At 31.6% G+C, this 19771-nt stretch overlaps 1 protein-coding gene and 2 pseudogenes across 1 annotated transcript; all 3 read left to right on the top strand.

Moving 5' to 3' along the window:
* Positions 1-4325: 4325 nt before the first annotated feature.
* LOC149885157 (zinc finger MYM-type protein 1-like) lies at positions 4326-5298 on the top strand. Its single transcript, XM_090094640.1, has 4 exons — positions 4326-4347; positions 4398-4545; positions 4688-5106; positions 5156-5298. The coding sequence occupies exons 1-4, from the start codon at positions 4326-4328 to the stop codon at positions 5296-5298; spliced, it is 732 nt and encodes a 243-aa protein (XP_089950766.1).
* Positions 5299-7530: 2232 nt separating this feature from the next.
* Positions 7531-9632, top strand: LOC149885156 (uncharacterized; annotated as a pseudogene).
* Positions 9633-9786: 154 nt separating this feature from the next.
* LOC149885155 (52 kDa repressor of the inhibitor of the protein kinase-like) lies at positions 9787-11532 on the top strand (annotated as a pseudogene).
* Positions 11533-19771: the final 8239 nt, after the last annotated feature.

Below are 19771 nucleotides of genomic sequence, written 5' to 3'. Positions count from 1 at the left end.
ATGGAATATTTAAGATTTTGCTTTAAAATGTTTGAGCGCCTACCTTTTTGAAATGTCTAAAACGTTATTAATTTACTTCAGCTAAATTTTTATTTCATATAATTAGTGTAAGGGAACATAGATATTAACGCCAATTAGTAATTTGTTAATGACTACATAATAAGTATTAGTAATTCGCATTAAACATGTCAAAAACGGGTCATTTTGGCTTAATTTAGTAAAGAGCTCATTATTACATAATGATTTGGTAATATTAACTAATTGTTGTGAATATTATTAGAAAAGGGTGTAATTAAGATAAACCAAAGGATTTTTGTATAAGTACCCGCACTGTTTAAACAACTTCGCGATGCCATTTTAAAGTTTATGTTGCATCTTGCAACATAAACTTTAAAATGGCATCGCGAAGTTGTTTAAACTCTCATAATTGTTTCTGTTATATTTGCGGGAAATTTATGGTGATAAAACAACGAAACAGTATTACAAACTTTGTAAAAAATATTTATAAAAGTTATTTTGGACTCGTTTTAAGTAACCAAGACAAAACTTGGGCACCTCATAAAATTTGTACGACTTGTTTATTAGAACTTCGCAAGTGGTAAAAAGGACAGAAAAATAGCTTCAAAATCGTTTCGCCTGTGCTATGGAGAGAGCCTAACGACCATGTTAAAGATTGCTACTTTTGTTGTTGTGACATAACTGGATACAATTCAAAAAATAAAAGGGACATAAACTATCCAAACGTGTCATCAGTTACGCCTGCAATATTTGGCGATTCAAAAATGGTGCAGCCCCCGGTTCCAGCTCTACAAATTGAAATTTCTGACTGTGATATAGAGGAAGAGGATGTTCACCAATCTGATCCTGAATTTCATGGAGATTCTGACGCTTGTCAGCTCTTTTCACAGTCACATTTAAACGACTTGACAAGAGATTTGAATCTTCCCAAAGATGCAGCGGAACTCCTCGGATCACGATTAAAAGAAAGAAATATGCTGGCACCTGGTACTTCATTTTCATGGTACCGTCACAGAGAAAAAGATTTTCTTCCATTCTTCGCTGAAGATGAAGATTTAGTGTTCTGTAAAGATATTCCAGGCTTGACGAAAATGTACGACATTGAATACGATCCTAACGAGTGGAGATTGTTTATTGACTCCTCAAAAAGAAGTTTGAAAGCAGTTCTTCTGCATAATGGGAATACATATGCCTCGTTACCTGTGGCACATTCTGTCCATTTAAAGGAATGTTATGAAAATTTGGAAAAACTTTTGAGTAATATAGCTTATGAGCAACACGGTTGGATGTTGTGTGGAGATTTGAAAATCATAAGCATGCTACTAGGCCAACAAGGTGGTTATACAAAATACCCGTGCTTTCTTTGAGAGTGGGATAGCCGGGATAAACAACATCATTGAACCAAAAAAGAATGGACTCCGAGAACTGAACTAACCCCAGGATTCAAAAACGTACTTAAACAGAGTTTGGTTCCCAGAGAAAAAGTTTTACTGCCACCATTGCACATCAAATTGGGTATAATGAAGCAACTTGTGAAGGCTTTAAATAAAGAGGGGGAAGGCTTCAAATATCTGCATTCAGTTTTTCCATCTTTATCAGAAGCTAAGATAATAGAAGGAATTTTCGTCAGCCCTGATATTAGGAAATTAATGTCGGATGAAAAGTTTGATGAAAAACTTAATGATATCGAGTTGCAAGCATGGCAGTCATTTAAGGAATTGGTGACAAAATTTTTGGGAAACAATAAAAGCTCCGACTATAAAGAAATAGTGGCCAAAATGATTTCCAATTTGGGTGTAATGGGTTATAATATGAGCATTAAACTTCATTTCTTAAATTCTCATATTGATTACTTCCCAGAAAATCTAGGAGCCGTTAGCGAAAAACAAGGCAAAAGATTTCACCAATATTTGAAAGAGCTTGAAGTCCGGTATCAAGGAAGATGGAATTCCAACATGATGGCGGACTATTGTTGGCTATTGAAGCGCGACGATCCAAACCGGAAATTTAAGCGAAAATCGCACAACCGAAGCTTCCAGGAGAAAAGGATCAGGTTCCACAAATGAAATTTAAATGTTATTTAGACTAGTGTTAAGTTGTTATTATATTTTAGTAGTTTTTTAAGTTAAAAATAATGTTCTGTTTTAAATATATATTTTTTTATGTGAAATCTTCTGTTTTTTTGCTATTTTCTATCTGTGCCTTTTTTGAAAAATCTGGAGGTGATAGAGAAAAACTAAGTACATATTCGTAATCAGCACACCAAAATACCCTAGAATCAGCTATCAAATTCCAGAGGGGAAGTTATGACTCTCATTTTGCAGGCCTGTGTAATTTGTATAGTATCAGACAACGCCAGTAATGTACGTAATTGTGTAAATTTTTTAAAAGTTTGTTTCATTCAATTATTTTTTTTCATTTTGTTTGCTTCATTCAATCATTCAAACATTCAATCAATTAGATGCATGGGACATGTTTTGCAATTAGTTGTTAAAAATGTGATAGATTTAGTTGAAGAAGGTGAAAAAGATTCGTCTAAATTCTTTTTCATTGCAATAACATTAACTAAGTGCAGGAAAACTCTTACATCTTTCAATCATTCTTCTCAACTTAATTATTTATTAGAAAGAAGCCAAATGCGACAAGATGTCGAAAGAAATCACGTATTTGATTTGATTCAAGATGTGAAAACTCGTTGGCACTCTAGATTTCTCATGGCAGAGCGAATGCTTCAGCTTCACTCCTACGTAAAAGATTTCTTTAATTTGAAACAACATTACAAAGATATGAGAAAATATTTACTCGATGAAGATGAAATTGTAAACTTAAAAGAAACGGTAAATGTTTTACAAAGCTTTAATCAAGTAAGTGTTTTACTATCTGGCGATTGGTATGCAACGTGTTTTTTAATTATTCCAAGTATAAAGTACCTTGAAAAGAAGCTAAATAAGAATAAAATTGAAACTCCTCCTTTAATTGTAATATTGAAATCACATTTGTTAGAATCTTTACAAACTTACAAAATTCATATGAAGTAGAGAAAAAATTCCTTTTTATTGCGTACCACCATTTTGGATCCAAATTATAAAAGTTTTTAATTCTTTAAAAAGTACGAAAAAAAGAAATATTTAAAAAGCTTAGAAGAACTTTTGTCGGATTTTTATCTTGCAAAAAGAGTTAGTAAAATAATCCCAATTAAAAAGGTGACAAAAGAATCAAAAAAAATTAAAGTTATCATTTGAAGATGAAGATGATTCCGGAAGTGATACTTTCAAAAATGTAACTTTAAATTTAAAAAAAGTAATCAGTGAATTTATAAAATTGTCAGTGCACGTACAAAATGTTTTAGTGTTTTGGCATCAAAATCAATATGTTTTTCCAAAATTGTATTGTATTTTAACGATGATTTTGTTTACACCTGCTTTCAGTGCACCAAGTAAGTGTCTTTTTTCTGACGCATTAAACAATTTATATGCTAAGCGAAACAGGATGACGATTGAATGTTTTCAAATGTTGATGTTTTTGTACGATAATTTGGAATTTTTTAATTTGGTTTAAAATTAGTGCCATTTAATCAATGTAATACGAAAGTATCTTGTTATTATAATTATTATTGAATTTATTTTATTTCTCTTAAATAAAAACTCTTCAATTTAGAACTTTAACTGTTTTGTTTTAAAAACAATCAAATAAGGTTGTGACATGTTTTGTATCATGTTTTTTAGGTAAGCAAGCACTATTGCATTATTTCATTTTTAATATATTACTAGTGTGCTAGCCCGTTTTGAAAAAATGGGTTTAATATATATAATATTTAGAGGTCTTTCAAATGGATCATTATGTCAACATACACCCATGTGTTAACGTCAGGAACATTTTTTGAACTCAATTAATTTATTGGATTGCCTTAACAATACGTTTTTCTGACATTTATTAAATTTATGTATTTTTTTTTAGGGGTAAAAAATTAATTCAAAAAAATAATAAAAATTTTATATATATTGATTTCACCAGTTTTTGGAATTTATAAGGGTAAGACCCTTTTTATCATGGCGGAATCTATATCTAAAGTTAAAAGTGGCGCTGAAAAGCGTAAAATCAGAAAGGAAAAAGAAAAAGAATTGCAAAACTTGCCCATTGCTCGATATATTTTTAAAAAAAGTAAAAATGTTATTCACCAATCCGATAATATAGATTCTGCGGATATAAATGAATTTCCGAAAACTGAAGAATCGCAGACTACTGATACTGCTACTGAAAATGCAATACAAATTGAGGAAATATAATATTACCCTAATACTTACTCTATGGCAATAACTAATGATTTGGGTAAATATAAATAAATCAAATTATATTTGATGACGAAAAACGTTTTTTAGTACGTATTCCACCGCATCGACCAAAAGGAACATTTCACAAAGATTATAATCAACAGAACAGGAGTTTTGGTGAAACTTATTATTACTACACATCAAAATATGGTCCAGTTCCACGTATGTTATTCCATACTTTTAGATGCTGTCTACTGTGAGCCATGCTGATTATTTTCAAATAGCCAATGGAAAACTGCTCTGAAAGATTGGAAAAATTTACCTACACGTTTAAGTTCTCATACCTTTTAACAAGCTCATGTTAATGCTTTTGCAGTATATCAACTATGAAAAACTAGTCAGACAATTGATGAAACACAGGAGGAACAGTTAGGTTATAATGCATCCTTTTGGAAAATGGCATTAGAGCGTTTAATTCGTATAACGCTTATGCTCGCCAAAAATTCTTTAGCCTTTCGCGGCCATCGAGAAGGATTTACAGGAGATTATAACGAAAATGTTTTGTTGCAAATAGAACTACTTGCTCATAATGATGATGTGATGAAACAAATTATTTCAATGACTTCCGGATCCATTACGTATCTTAGTCCAGATATACAAAATGAATTAACAGCAATTTTGGGAGTAAGGTTATTGGAAGAACTAACAACGAAAATCAATACATCGCGATTTTATTCTTTAATGTTAGATACGACACAAGATATCACTAAGAAAGATCAATTGAGAGTTGTTATAAGACATATACACATAGATCGCAGTGAAAACGAAAAAGCGACACATTTTAATATTATTGTAACACTTTTTAGGATTTTTTGAATTAACGGATCATTCAGCCAAAGGAATTACTGATGAGGTTCTGCGTATACTTAGCGAATTAAATATTCCAATTGAAAAGTGTTATGGTCAAGGTTATGATGTTGCCAGTGTTGTGAGTGGAATTTACAATTGACTACAGTCTAAAATTGAACAAATGCAACCAAATTATGAATATGTCCACTATAACAGTCACAACTTGATTATAGTTGTTAATGATAGCGTATCTGGCTGCCATGATGTAATGTCATTTTACACCACACTTCAAAATATATATTCTTTCTTTAGAAACAGTATCAAGAGGTGGGATCTGCTGTCACAGTTTTCTGGGGAATCGGAAAAAACTTTTATCTCTGGGGAATCGGAAACTTTTATTTCTGGGGAATCGGAAAACTTTTATTTTTTTTTATTATAAACTTTTATTTCTGGGGAATCGGAAAAAACATTTATCCCTACGCGTTGGTCTGGGAGAATACAATCTGTAGCAGCTATTAAAGTTCCGTTTCGTTGAAGTTTTAAAAGCAGTTACAAAAATAATACTGCAATCAAATAAGGTGGATGAAAGAAATAAAGCAGCCAATATTAAAAAACAAATCGAAAATTTTGAATTTGTATTTATTACTGTATTTCTATTCAAAATCATGACTGAAATCAATTACGCATCTAATACTTTACAAAAAAAATTTGCGGATTTAAGTACGACAGTTTCTGCATTAGAAAATTTAAATATCAAACTAAAAATATTTCGAGACTCGTATGAAGAATTTCAAATGGAAGCTAAAGTGCTAGCAAACTTGTGGAAAGCTGATCCGCGTTTAACGTCTAAACGACAAAGATTTGTTAAACGTCACTTTTGATGAATTATCATCAGATTATCGTTTTAGTAATAGTGAAGAAGTATTCAAGGTAAATGTTTTTTATTATACACTCGACAAAATAATTGTCCAAATCAATAAAAGTTTCACCGGAATGAGAACTATCAACCATTATTTTGCATTTCTTGAACCTAAGAATATATTAACGATGTCGCAACAAAAAATTGTAAAAGCTTGTGATACACTTTGCAGCAAATATCCAAAAGTATTTACATTAAACCTAGCTAATCAATTTGTCCAACTTACCACATTATTAAAATTAGATTTAAACCACACAATGACAATTAAACAGCTAGCTGAAATAATGACAACCAATTAAAGTGTATTGGAAAGTGATTTTTTTGAAATTTACATGACAGTTCTTTTGTTTTTCACATTACCCGTAGCGGTTGCAAGTGTGGAGAGAGGTTTTATTAAAATAAAAACAATTAAAGATTACAAAAGAAATTCAACCACTCAAAGCAGACTACATCATCTTGCATTACTAGCCATAGAGCATGTAACAGCATCAACAATGGATGTTAAAGAAGTTGTGAATAATATTAAAAAACTCTTTTTTCTAGCTTTGCAAATGCAAAAGCTAGAAAAAAGAGTTTTTTAATATTATATACTTTGTAATTGTTTTTCATGTGTTCTTCTCTGTAATAATAATAAACTACTGAATTTATAACATATTTACTGAATTTACTTTTTTTATAAAATAAATTTACCTTAAGGATGCCCCTCGGGGGATCTTGCCTATGAGCCCGAAACTTTTACCTATGCTACTTCTCCAATCATCGCCGTTTTTTGCAAAATATCCTTATCCGATTTTTACTTTTTTTTTTAGAAAACACAATTGCTTAATTAGACTATAAAACTAAGTGCAAAATATGAAGGTTGCAAGTCTTCCTGATTATTTGTTATTTAAATTTAGCTTATTTAACTGTAATAATTATGACCCGTCCAAGTTTATATTTCATAATGAATTATTTCCTTAACCTTACCTTTTCTTTCTTTTTTTTTTTAGATTAAAGTTAATATAGGGTATACCAGGGGCGGATCCAGAGGGGTTCAAAGGGTGCTCCAGCACCCGTCAGCTTTCAACAAACAAAGTATACTACTTTGTTGCATTTTTTTATAAATAAAAATTAAATTGTTAAAATATTTTATTCAACTCAAAATTTGCGATTTAATTTTTTGTGAAGGATGTCGAAAATAATTATCTTTGTTGTTGTGTTAGCGCTAGCGTATTTTATATATATTTATGTTTCGACTAGGAAACTCCAGTATAGTTGCTTTCTGATTCGCCTGCTCCCCTCAGAATTATTTTTGATTGGCCTGCACCCCTAAGAAGCTATTTTCGACTGGCTTGGTTTCTTAAGCTAATCAAAACTGGTTCTGAGGGGTACTGACCCAATCAGAAAGATCTCTGAAGGGTGCAAGCCAATGACACATAAATCAGAAAAAAGGGTTTTCACTAAGCTTTTGGTTAACTCGTAGGTTAAGTGAACATGGCGGATTCAATGCTTCAAATCATTTTAAAATGTTTTTTAGATGAAAATAGGGTTCAATCAGAAAAGGTATCGTTTTTATCTAATGTTATTGTTGAAGCTCATAATACTATTAGAGAAAAGTTTTTGTTTAATGAAAAATCTAAACTAAGTGTATTGCATAAAATATGCAAAGTTTCAAATATACAGTTTCCCTCATCTCAATCATTTCGAGCAGAAAGCGATTTTCAACCAGTGAGGTAATAATTTGTTTCTTGAATAATTATATTAATTTAAAAATAAAAAAACAAACGAAATATTTATGTGTGTGTTTGTGTGTGTGTGTGTGTGTGTGTGTGTGTGTGTGTGTGTGTGTGTGTGTGTGTGTATGTATGTGTGTGTGTGTTGATTAATGGTTAAAATAATAGCAAATAAAGAAATCATATATAACTTTTTTTGCTTAAACATTTTACAACAAACTTATTTGTATTTTAAGCTGAAAGATGTGTAAAATTTTGTCCTAGGTGCCTAAAATTTAAAAACATATTTTTTTAGTAAAATTTTGTTCATGCTTAAGTATAATATATTTATATCATATTTCAAGGAGAAAATAATCAATTATATTATAACTTATTCTATGTTTGAATAACACCAAAATTACATTTAGTAAATGATTTACCAGAAAGCTACTTTATGATTTAAAATTGTGTAATAATTATTTTGTGGCATAACATTATTAAATTATGTTACCTCGCTCATGTTAATTTTTTGTTTTTATATTAGAACTTCTCCAAACTGAAACTGTTTATTTAATGCTTGTTCTATATTATTAATTGGAAACGAATCTTTGCCAGAATATTTTAGATGTTTGACCAGTATCGAATAATATACAAATGCAGATTTTTATTCGAATGATCCAATTATTTTTTCTCAAACTGATGTTACCAAATCTCGAAGAATTGATGAAAACACAGCTTTTTCTATTATTATTTCCCAAAAAGCATATAATTCTTTTTGTAAAAATAATAGAACACTAATTGTCATATCAGAGTCTATCAATGTTGCAACAAATTTGTGTGCTCTCTCTCAAGTGTTGTTGGAATACTAATCGAATCATATTATCCTATAGAAAAGGATAGAAAAGAAATAGAAAAAACTGTTTATGAAATATTTTTCAAATGCACTGTTAGACCACGTGTTGAACATACTTTAAGCACATCTGTAAAAAAAATACACATACTTCGTTGCTCTTCAGTTATTGCAGGTTTTAAACAGACCTCTAATATATTTGTAAACAAAGATCACTTTTTCCTTTAATATCTTTAAAGTGTGTTCCTAAAAAATACCAAGTTCCTAATATTTTTGCACCTAAAGTAGTAAAATTACTTGAAAATAATCAACTTACTTCTTCAAAATCTAATATCCTGTTTCCTGATTCTACTCAGGAAACAGATATTCTAGATTCAGTTAAAATCCTTTCCACTTTAAAAAAAAGAAAACAACTCACAATTGATCAATTTACTATTAAGTCATCTTTTCCTACAGACAAAAAAATTTGTGTTGTATCTTCGCCAATCAAATTAAAAAGTTCTTCCACACTATCGATTGCAGAATGTTCTTCAAACTTTATCCATTCACCGAGTAAGGCAAATTTAAACTCTAAAAGTAGTTCTTCTGCTTTTGGAAATAGATGTGAACTGCCCTTTGTAAACAAATACGATATCGGGCTCTATGAATCTTATGGAATTAATAAACTAGGCAATGAAGATAAGTATGATTTATTAAAAAATGTTTATAAACCAAGCTCTAGTTTTCATTTTGAATCCAATAAATCAGGTCGTTCCTTTCAATTCTCCTGGCTATCGTTATACTCTTGGCTTGCATATTCAGAAATTAAAAAAGGTGCTTATTGTGTTAATTGTGTTATTTTTGGATCTGAAGAAACAAGTCATAATGTAAGTACAAATGTTAAGCTTTATAAATCTCCATTTATGGCATATTCAAAGCCCATTAATAAGTTTAATAAACATGCTGAAAGTTCACCAATTCACCAAACTGCAACTCTAAAGGCAACTCATTTTCGCCAATATAAGGAGCAAAAGAAATTTATTTTATTGACTTAAATCTTAACAAAGTAGTTATATTTTAAATTTATTGACTTAAATCTCAACAAAGTAGTTGATGAACAAGTCAAAAAAAATAGAGAAATATTAAAACCAATAGTTCTGGCAATTATTATGTGTGGAAAACAAAACATATCTCTCCGAGGCCACAGAGATGATTCATTTCACTATGAGAATGAAAATAGTAACTCTGGCAACCTTCAATCAATTTTGAAATTAATATCTGATTGTGCAGAAAAGAATTTGGTGAATGGGCGAATTGCTACTCCAAAAAATGCAACATATCGCTCTAAAACTACTCAAAATGAGTTGATTAATATTTGTAATGACATTATAGCTTCTAAATTGAAATGTGAAGTTAAAAAAGCTAAATTTTTTTCAATATGAGCAGATGAAGCATCTGATGTTAGCAATATGGAACAAATGCCACTTGTATTACGCTTTGTAAATGATAATTGTGAAATTTGTGAATTATTTTTTGGCATCATTCCTTGCGACTTAGGCTTGCTGGAGAAGCTGTAGCCAGCCAAACTTTGAATAGTATTAAAGATATGGGATTAGAAATTTTGTGTTAGTCAAGGTTATGACGGTGCTGGAAACATGGCTGGGATCTGTTCCGGTGCTGCAATAAGAATAAAAACTATTTATCCCAAAGCATTGTATTTTCATTTTAAATCTCATGTCCTCAATCTTTGTGTTGAAGATGCCTGTAACATACAAATAGTTAGCAATATGATGTCAAATGCTCGAGTTATACCTCAGTTCTTTAATTTTAGTCCAAAGCGTTTTGATGTTCTGAAAAAAAATAAAATTGAAGAAATGTTTTCAAAAGCTCATCACTCTCGTCTAATAGATGTATGTCGTACAAGATGGATTGCCAGAATTGATGGTTTAGATGTGTTTATAGAGGTACTTCCGGCTATAAATAAATGGTTTGAGTTAATGATTACTAACGATGAAAAGTCTTGGAATCATGACTCAGTGCGTGATGCAAATAGTTATTTCTTTGCTACTAGATCTTTCCAGTTTCTTGTTACTTTAGTAGTGGTGTCTCGCTGTTTAGAAGTAACAAAACCAATTACAAAACAATTTCAATCTCCAAACTTTGATGTTTTTGCATCACCTGAAAAAGTAAATTTGTTATATCTTGCTTTACAGCGACTAAGATCAGAAATTGAACACAATCACGGTGCTTGGTATAGTGAGGCAGTTTTATTGGCAGCTAGTGTTGGTGTTTATGAGCACAAGCCTCGTACAAAAGGAAAACAGCTAAATCGAAATAATTGTCCTAGTGAATCTATTAATGAGTATTACAAGAAAGTTATTACAATTCCTTTTCTTGACCATTTATCATTCCCAGATTCAATTACGTTTTTCTAATAGAAATATTGCTGTTTATAATGGATTCTTTGCAATGCCAACTGACGTTTTAAATGTTGCTGAATGGAGGAGCCACTTTCTTCTTTTTTTAAATGAGTATGAGGATGAACTTCCGGAACCACGCTATATCATGACCGAATTGAACATGTGGGAAGATTATTGGCGTAGTTTTAAAAATTCTCTTCCAACAACTCTAACCAAACTCCTTCCTCTTATTGATAGAATAACTTTTCCTAATACCTTAATTCAAATTCTTGCAACTATTCCAGTAACAACATGCACTTGCGAAAGATCAATCTCTGTTATTGGTCGTTTAAAAACCTATCTATGTAACACAATGTCACAGAATAGATTTAATAGTCTTGCTTTAATGCACGTTCACCAAGATATCAGCATTGATGCAAATGAAGTGATTGATTGTTTTGCTAGGAAAAATCCTCGTAGAATGAAACTTGTAGATATTTTAAATTCTGATCCAATTTAAATTGTTTTATCTAATAATATAATATAAATATATTGCTTACTGTTTTCTATATTTAATAGAGTGTTATGGCGTATTAAATGACGTACCAATATGATGCAAGACTGTAGTTAAAAAGTGAACTTTTTTTAATGGTGTAATTTAAATAGTGGTCCTAGAAAGTTCTGCAGTTTTTTTTGTATTTTTTAATTATAAAATTATAATTCAAAAAATATATGCAGTAGAATCTTGTTAAGTCTGACTCTCAAGGGGAATAGATAAATAGTCAGACTTAGCGAATGTCAGAGTTTGTATGGAAAGTTCAATCGGACACTAATAAAGGACCTCCCTTCCCCGTTTTTGCCTTGATGGTGGTAAGGAGAATAGATTTATCTTTATTAAGAGTTATAAAAATTTTGATGAAGACCTTCTACCAGAATAATAAAATGTAAAATAATCATTTACATGTGTAACAGTTTATTCTTTTTAATATATATAACAATTTTTTCTTTCCTCAAAAGTGTTGCAAATGCAAACTAAGATAATTAATTAGTTTAACACCTTATAACATTTAAGTAACTCGATATTTGACAAATGCGCAAAACTACAATTAGAACCCCCCCCCCCCCGTTTAAAAAGATCCCCAAAGTTACGTACAAAAAATAATTAGGAATAAAATAGAGAAGATTTTTAAAAAATTGAACTAATTGCATATATTTATATCATTTTAACTGACAAAAATTTACAATAAAAGGTAATCAGGTTTTTTTTTATAAATCGTATTAACCCATATGTGGCTAGCGTCAATTTAAACTGACAGTCACATTATCCGATTTAATTTGCAAAATAACAAACATTCTTTGCATTTTTCGTAATAACTACGTCATGTGTGAATGTATGATGCTGATAATAAAGTAAACTGCATTAACTTATTTTAATTTTTGCTCAGTTGACACACTTTAGTAGCGTTGATTAATATTTTTCGAACACGAGTGTTTCCTCAAGAAAAAGGTATGCATATATGTTTTGTTTTTAGTTGAAATATAGATTAAATATATCATTAAATATCGTTTTAACATTTGAATAATCGGTATAGTCAACAAAGCTAGTCTTCTTAAATTTTTATGCGATTTCTGTGCGTCAGTTTAAACTGACACTAGCCGCAGGAGGGTACAGGTTTTCAAACAGTTTATTCACCTCGGAATAGAAGGCATTTTCATCAGTTTGTAGAAACTGTATGACTCCTTGTAAATATATGAGCCTTATCTAATACAAAATAATTAAACTACAGCAGTCTGGTATTTATGTAAGTTACTGTGACCCACCTTATTTCCCTTCTGAGTTCTTATATTTGAAGGTTGAGAGTTGATTATTGTTAATTTTTATTATCATTTTACTGCTATTTTATAATGACGTAATTTGTGGGAATGCTTTGACGTCATTTCAACATCCGAGCAAATAAATAATAACTAATTTCATATATTTTGCAGGTACCGGCTTCATGAGGTGCTACAATTGCTAGAAGATACAGACGATGAATGTCTTCAGAGCACCGAAATATCAATTGTTTCTCCAATAACCTCTGGTGCAGACACTGACGAAGATTCTGGTGATGAGAATGAGGTGTGTGGAGATCCAAACAGTCTCAATCGTAATCAACTCCTGGCGGAAGCGACGATGAAACTAAGAAGACCCAACGGAACTGATGTTATTGGAATGGAAGAGTCGGACGGTGCAGAAGACACTGCAGAGGAGGACAATGCAGAAAACAATACCCAGGACACTGCAGATGATATAGTGGAACAGGGTCCGCAGCACAAGAGAACAAAGAAACAAGTTCCGTATAAACCGTTATGGGTCAAAAGCGACTTCAAGGAGGCCGTCAGAAAGGAAAAGTTTCCATAGACCATACCCCCACCTAAAGTAGAAAACCATCTGTCACCAGTGTCATTATTTGAGTTGTTCATGACACCAAAATTAATGCACAGAATATGCAACGAAAGCAAAGAATACGCTGCTCAAAAAGGCCATGACAATTTTGATCTGGACATTACATCACTCAAGCTTTTCCTATCGATTCTTCTAATAAGCGGCTATGCTCCTCTGCCTCGTCGCCCTATGTATTGAGAAACTGCGGGGGATGTACACAATTCCATGGTGTCGGCCGCTATGTCACGCAATAAATTCAGTTCGATAATGAGTAATATACATTTTGCCAATAACAACGAACTTGATATGACTGACAGGTTTGCCAAAGTCCGCCCTCTTATCCAGTCCATTAATGCTGCTTGCCTGGCAAACTTTCAGCCTGAACAAATCATCAGCATCGACGAAAGTATGATCCCTTATTACGGAAAACACGGTGCAAAGCAATACATCCATGGCAAACCAATCAAGTTCGGGTATAAGATGTGGGTGGCAGCAACTCGTTTGGGATATGTAATCAATTTCTACCCATATCAAGGTGCCGGCACGACAGATAAAGATCTGGGCCTCAGTGGATCGGTGGTGGTCAATCTCACAAAAGATTTACCAAAACGTGATGGTTATTTCTTTCACATTGAGTTTGACAACCTCTTTACCAGCCCACTACTGTTGCGCTTACTAGCGGATAGAGGAATGGCCGCCACGGGCACTCTCCGTTCTAACCGAACTGAAGGTGCGCCATTGAAAAACACCAAAGCAATGGACAAGCTGCCTCGTGGCTCGCATGACGTTGCCCTGGATCAAAAGGCTAATGTATGCTTGGTACGCTGGCATGGCAGTAAGGTTGTGACAGTCGCATCAACTTACGCTGGTGTCGCACCACTTCGCAAAGCTAAGAGATATTCATCAGCACAGAAGAAGCCCATAGACGTTGATCAGCCTTCAGTAATACAACTGTACAATTATGGGATGAGCGGTGTGGACCGCCTAGACCAAAATCTAGCTTGCTATATGATTCAGCACCGACCAAAGAAATGGTATTGGCCAATATTTAGATTTTGTGTTGATTTGGCCGTTCAGAACGCCTTCCAGCTGTACCGTATGCAGGAGAAAATACCTGGCGCCCCGGAGCATGATCTGCTGTCATTTCGACGTCAGATTGCACAAACCTATGTGCAGACACTATCAATGAAGAAGAATTCAGTGCCGTATCCGCCACCTCGTGTAGCAGTCGATCGACGAGTACTTACTGAAGTACGCACAGATGCTACAGATCACTGGATTGCTCAGAGTACACAGCGTCGATGTGTGGCACTCGGCTGCAAAGGCACATTAGTCTCTTCTACAGTGAGAAGTGCAATGTGGGACCGCATCCTGGTTGCTTTAAGGCATTCCACTGCAAATAACTGATGCCTGTTTTTGTCAATGAAATATAGTCTTTGCAACTTAACATTAATGTGACATTACAGTTATTATGTGCTATTTAAAAATTAATGATATTTTTTGCATCCATTTTGTTGTTTCTGAACACATTTGCGTCAAACGGGCAGTTTTCACTCGCTAGGTGGCCCTGTGAAATAATAAATAACAGTTATAAAACGTCACTGTGAGTTATGCTGCATCAGTTAACATTGCCATGTGATTCCTGGTTTCAGAGTTTGACTATTCTTCTTCTCATAGCCAAATATGACACGTGAGAAAACCTGTACCCTCCTGCAGCTAGCGTCAGTTTAAACTGACACCTATATTTTCACCAATATTCACTTAAGTATATTAAAATTAAGAAACAGTTGATGAATATTGTTCATTTGGACCTGAATCACACCAAATAAAGACGAGAAACACATTTTAAAAATCATGGTTTTATATGGGTTAATGCGTCAACCGTAAATCTTAAAGAAAAAAAAAAGTAATTATAATACCATAACAAAAAAAAACAACCAAAAAAACCAAAAAAAAAACCAAAAAATAACACCACATAAAAACCGAAAATCGATTTACCTATTTATAGTAACCTATTTTGACATGGCAGTTAATATAAACATTTATCGAAAATTTTACTATAAAGTAAGCATGGAATTCTCGAAACTATTTTTGTTTCGATACGTTACGAAACGAGACTCGTAACGGAACTCTTCTCGAAATGTTTTTGAGTTACGAGATTAAAGTTTTTAAACTTTCGAGAAATTTATTTCGATCGGGTCCCGGTTGTTACGAGAATCATTACGAGAACGGTAATGGTATATATATATATATATATATATATATATATATATATATATATATATATATATATATATATATATACACATATGTGTATATATATGTGTGTGTATATATGTATATATATATATATATATATGTATATAAATATATATACATATATACATATATGTATATATATATATATATATATATATATATATATATATATATATATATATATATATATATATATACATATATATATATATATATATATATATACATACAGTGACCTAGAAGGATTAAGAACGTTAGGACGGGGTATGGCGGTGCTGAAACAGAATATAAGGGGGCCTAACGTAGCTAAAATTTTTAAATTTTAGCTGCGTTAGGCCCCCTTATATTCTATTATTAAATATATTAAATATATTATAATAATTAGTATTTTAGTTACCTAGTTAATTATACGTATTTGATTCATAAAACGTAATTAAATATTTAAAATTAGCCGCGTTTCGTAAGTGTTTTTCTGTTAAGAACCGTTTCGCGAGTTGCGGTGCGAAAGAGTTTCGTTTCGAAAGAAATTTGGTTTTTTATCATTATTTCAAAAAATAAAACCTTAATATGTTCATATGTTGCAATACTGAAGATAAAATTTGATTATAAACTTTTTGGTATATAAAAATTTTATTTTTTACAATTATATCCGTTTGGCCGACAAAATTTTGTTATAGACTTCAAAACGTCGTTTAGCGAAAGAGCTCGTTCCGCAAGTGCGACTTCCGTAAGCGCTACTTTCGTATGTAGCAAAATAGTTTTATTTCGCAATTCAACTTGCGAAAGGCGACATTTCGTAAGTAGCATTTGCGAAATGAACATCAACGGTTTTTTTTGTTTCGTAAAATTCGGTACGAAAAAAAAAAAATTCCTGATTCTCAATATCCTTCCGCAAGATTTTTATTTTTCCGGAATTGCACGAAATATTGCGGTTAACAACCCTAGTTAGGACTATTGTAATTGTAATTGTAAAAATTAAATACAATTACACATTACAATACAATAAAATTGTATTGTAATATTACAGAAACAATAACAAAATTTTACTTTGGTATTGTATTGTTGTGAATAAAAACAATTACAATAAGTATTGTATTGTTTTTTTCCTAACAATACAATAAAATTCGAGAACTATTGTATTGTTTTAATGAATTAAAATTACAATAATTATTGCATTGTTTTGATGAAAACAATTACAATAACTATTGTAGTGTATTACTTTACATTAAAGTAGAAAAGCTAACGTATTTTAACGTATTTATATTCATCTCTGACGAACTTACTATTATTTTTGCTATTTTTTATTTATGGATTTGCAATATATTGCAAATTTTATTTTTTACATATTTAGATTTCGCATCACCTATCTTGTTATGTATTTCTAAGTTCTAAATGGCCGCAAAATATTGCCTATCTGATGATAGCCTTACTATTACGAAAAATAACATTCATAAATTGTTTTATTCAGCCCTTTTATTTTTTCCTCTTGATTTTAATGCTGCAAAGGAACTTAAAATATATATGAAAATTAACTTTAGTAACACAAACAGTTAAACATAATAATTCTTCTTAAATAAGGGCCTGTTTATATGGAAAGCGGGCTGACTCGTTTGCCGAGCCAGCCCGTTTGCCGAGATATCGACGCCACCAATATTTAAGCTTAATTTTATTTTCCGTTTATATGAATAAACGAGCTAGCCCGGATAGCGAGACCTCACTTTTTTTTGCCGAGATCTCGGCAAACGGGCTGGTTAATTTCTTATATAAATTTGTACGCAAGCGTACAAATTCTTATATAAGAAATTAACCAGCCCGTTTACGCAGAAGCTTATGTAAATTCTTTTATAAGCTTCCGCGTAAAATAATAAATTTAATAATAAAACTGGCAACTTCCGTGTACTTAAAAATTTAGTTGTTTTGCTTTTATAATTTACCAAAGATCAAGTATCTTTTGAGTAATATAAGTAATAGCTACTTTTTTATCTGCTGATAGAGCAACTACGATTGTTTCTTTTAAGGCGCCTTTTTCTTGCTTGTTTCATTATTTTACCGACAAAGAGTAAAATATCACTTGATATCATTTTTTATTTTTTTTGGCAAAAATTCATATAAACGCAATTTTAAAACTGGCTCGTTTTCCGGGCTAGCCCTTGTCCATATGAACAAGCCCTAAAAATGTTAATGTCTTGAAAAGTTGAAGAACGGTTCTTCAACTTTATTAAATTTTAACAATAAAATATTTTTTTTTATTACAATAACAATAAATTGTTATTGTATTACAAAGACGAATTACAACACAATATTTACTTGTTATTGTAGTGGGTCATTACAATACATTTTTTTTCAGATATTGTTATTGTTTTATAAAGATGAGTTGCAATACTATAATTATTGTTATTGTATTACAGAATTACAATAGTTGTAAATCACAAGTATTGTTATTGTTTCTAAATTAAGTTAATACAATAACAATAATTATTGTTACTGTTATTGTTTTCATTACAATTACAATAGTCCTAACCCTAATCAAGACAAAAGAGTAAAGTTCAACTAATTTTTGTGGTTTTTACATCTTCTACGGTAAGAAAACACTTTTTAATTGTTTCTTTGTTATTTTTGTTGCTTTTAAAGGAACATTATTAGACAAGATTGTTGTTAAAATTGCTAGAAACAAAAGTATTGATGATTCAATTTTTTTAGTTAAGTTAAAATATAAGTCATTAATTTAAAAGTAAGTATTATTAAAACATTTTAGACCAAAGTTTAAAATACTTAACAGTAGAATTATCATGTTAACAAAATGTCCACATTCATAAAATGCAGTACAAATTTTGGTTCTTTTTTTCCGGGAAAGTGCTTGGTTAGTTTTGTAGTTCCTGGAACTTTTTGAAGATCAGACGTGTTTGATTGAAGTCCGGAAAAAAATTAATTTGTGACAAAATTTTTGATACTTAGACTCAACACTCAAGTCAAGTCAACATGGTCAGGCCTAGAACAGAGATCTGGAAGCATTTCACAGAGGAGAAAGTCACTGAAGGTGGTGTGGACAAGACCTACGCTAAGTGCAACATTGGGGACTGTAAACACCTGTCAAAGATCAATGATGGCAGTACCAGTGGAATAAGAAGGCACATGGTCAGTCAACACCCTGTTGAATGGAAGGCATTGGAACAGGAAAAAGCTGAAAAGAAGCGCCAAGGAGACCAAGCCTATGAAGAGCTTGAACAGGTCCGATAATTAAAAATTTAATTTTACATTACATTTTAATTTTAGTTCTGCTTATGTATACTATTTGCCTATTTTGAATAGTTTTTGACTTTTGTTGAAAATAACTTAATTAAAGCATTGGCTAAAGCTTCGTAAAGTTACTTAAAAGTCATAAGTTATTGTTATTTAGTACTTTGAAAGTTTTAAATTATACAGCTATTCACGAAAGTTTAAACGATTGCAGAATTTTTATCAAGTATGTTTGGTTTTTGTTTAATAAAAAACAGCTATAAAATGGTATTGAATAAATTTTTTTTATTTATTAAAGAAAAAGTAATTAGCTTTAAAATGAATATGAACATATTATAAAAATTTTAATATTTATTTAGAAAAAAACAATTACAAAATATCATACAGGAAAAATAAGAAGCACAAAAGTTTAAACGAATTGCAACATTCGAACAAATAATGAAAAAAAAAAGTTCAATGTGATGCTCTGGTGATCTAGGGCACCAGAGCATCACATTGAACTTTTTTTTCAAAAAATATTCTTTGCTTGAGTGAGCTGTGTGAGCTGAAGCCCCGTCTTGTTGAAAGATGAATTGCTTGCTTCTGCCATACAAGTGTCTGATTGATGGAACTAAACACGTTTACAATGTGTTCTTAGGTGTATTGATTAATTCGGCCTTCGTACAGCTCACAGAAGCCTATACCTTTGTGAGAAAAACATCCCCAGATGCCAACTGAACCTCCACCGCCTTGTCGACGATGTTGCAAAAACCTGTCTGAATGTTTCTCAGTTGCAAGTCTTTTGACATAGATTCTTCCCTTGCGGTTTACGACTTGAAAATTAGCTTCATCACTCCAAATAACTTTTGCCCACTGTTCTACAGACCAGTCCAGC

This window comes from Hydra viridissima, unplaced genomic scaffold, assembly GCF_058129835.1.
Source record: "Hydra viridissima isolate aposymbiotic clone 2 unplaced genomic scaffold, HvirCarnegie_v1 scaffold_8, whole genome shotgun sequence".
Classification (NCBI taxonomy): Eukaryota; Metazoa; Cnidaria; class Hydrozoa; order Anthoathecata; family Hydridae; genus Hydra; species Hydra viridissima.
Note: the sequence above shows the minus strand (reverse complement) of the source record. Positions and strands in the feature narration are given on the sequence as shown.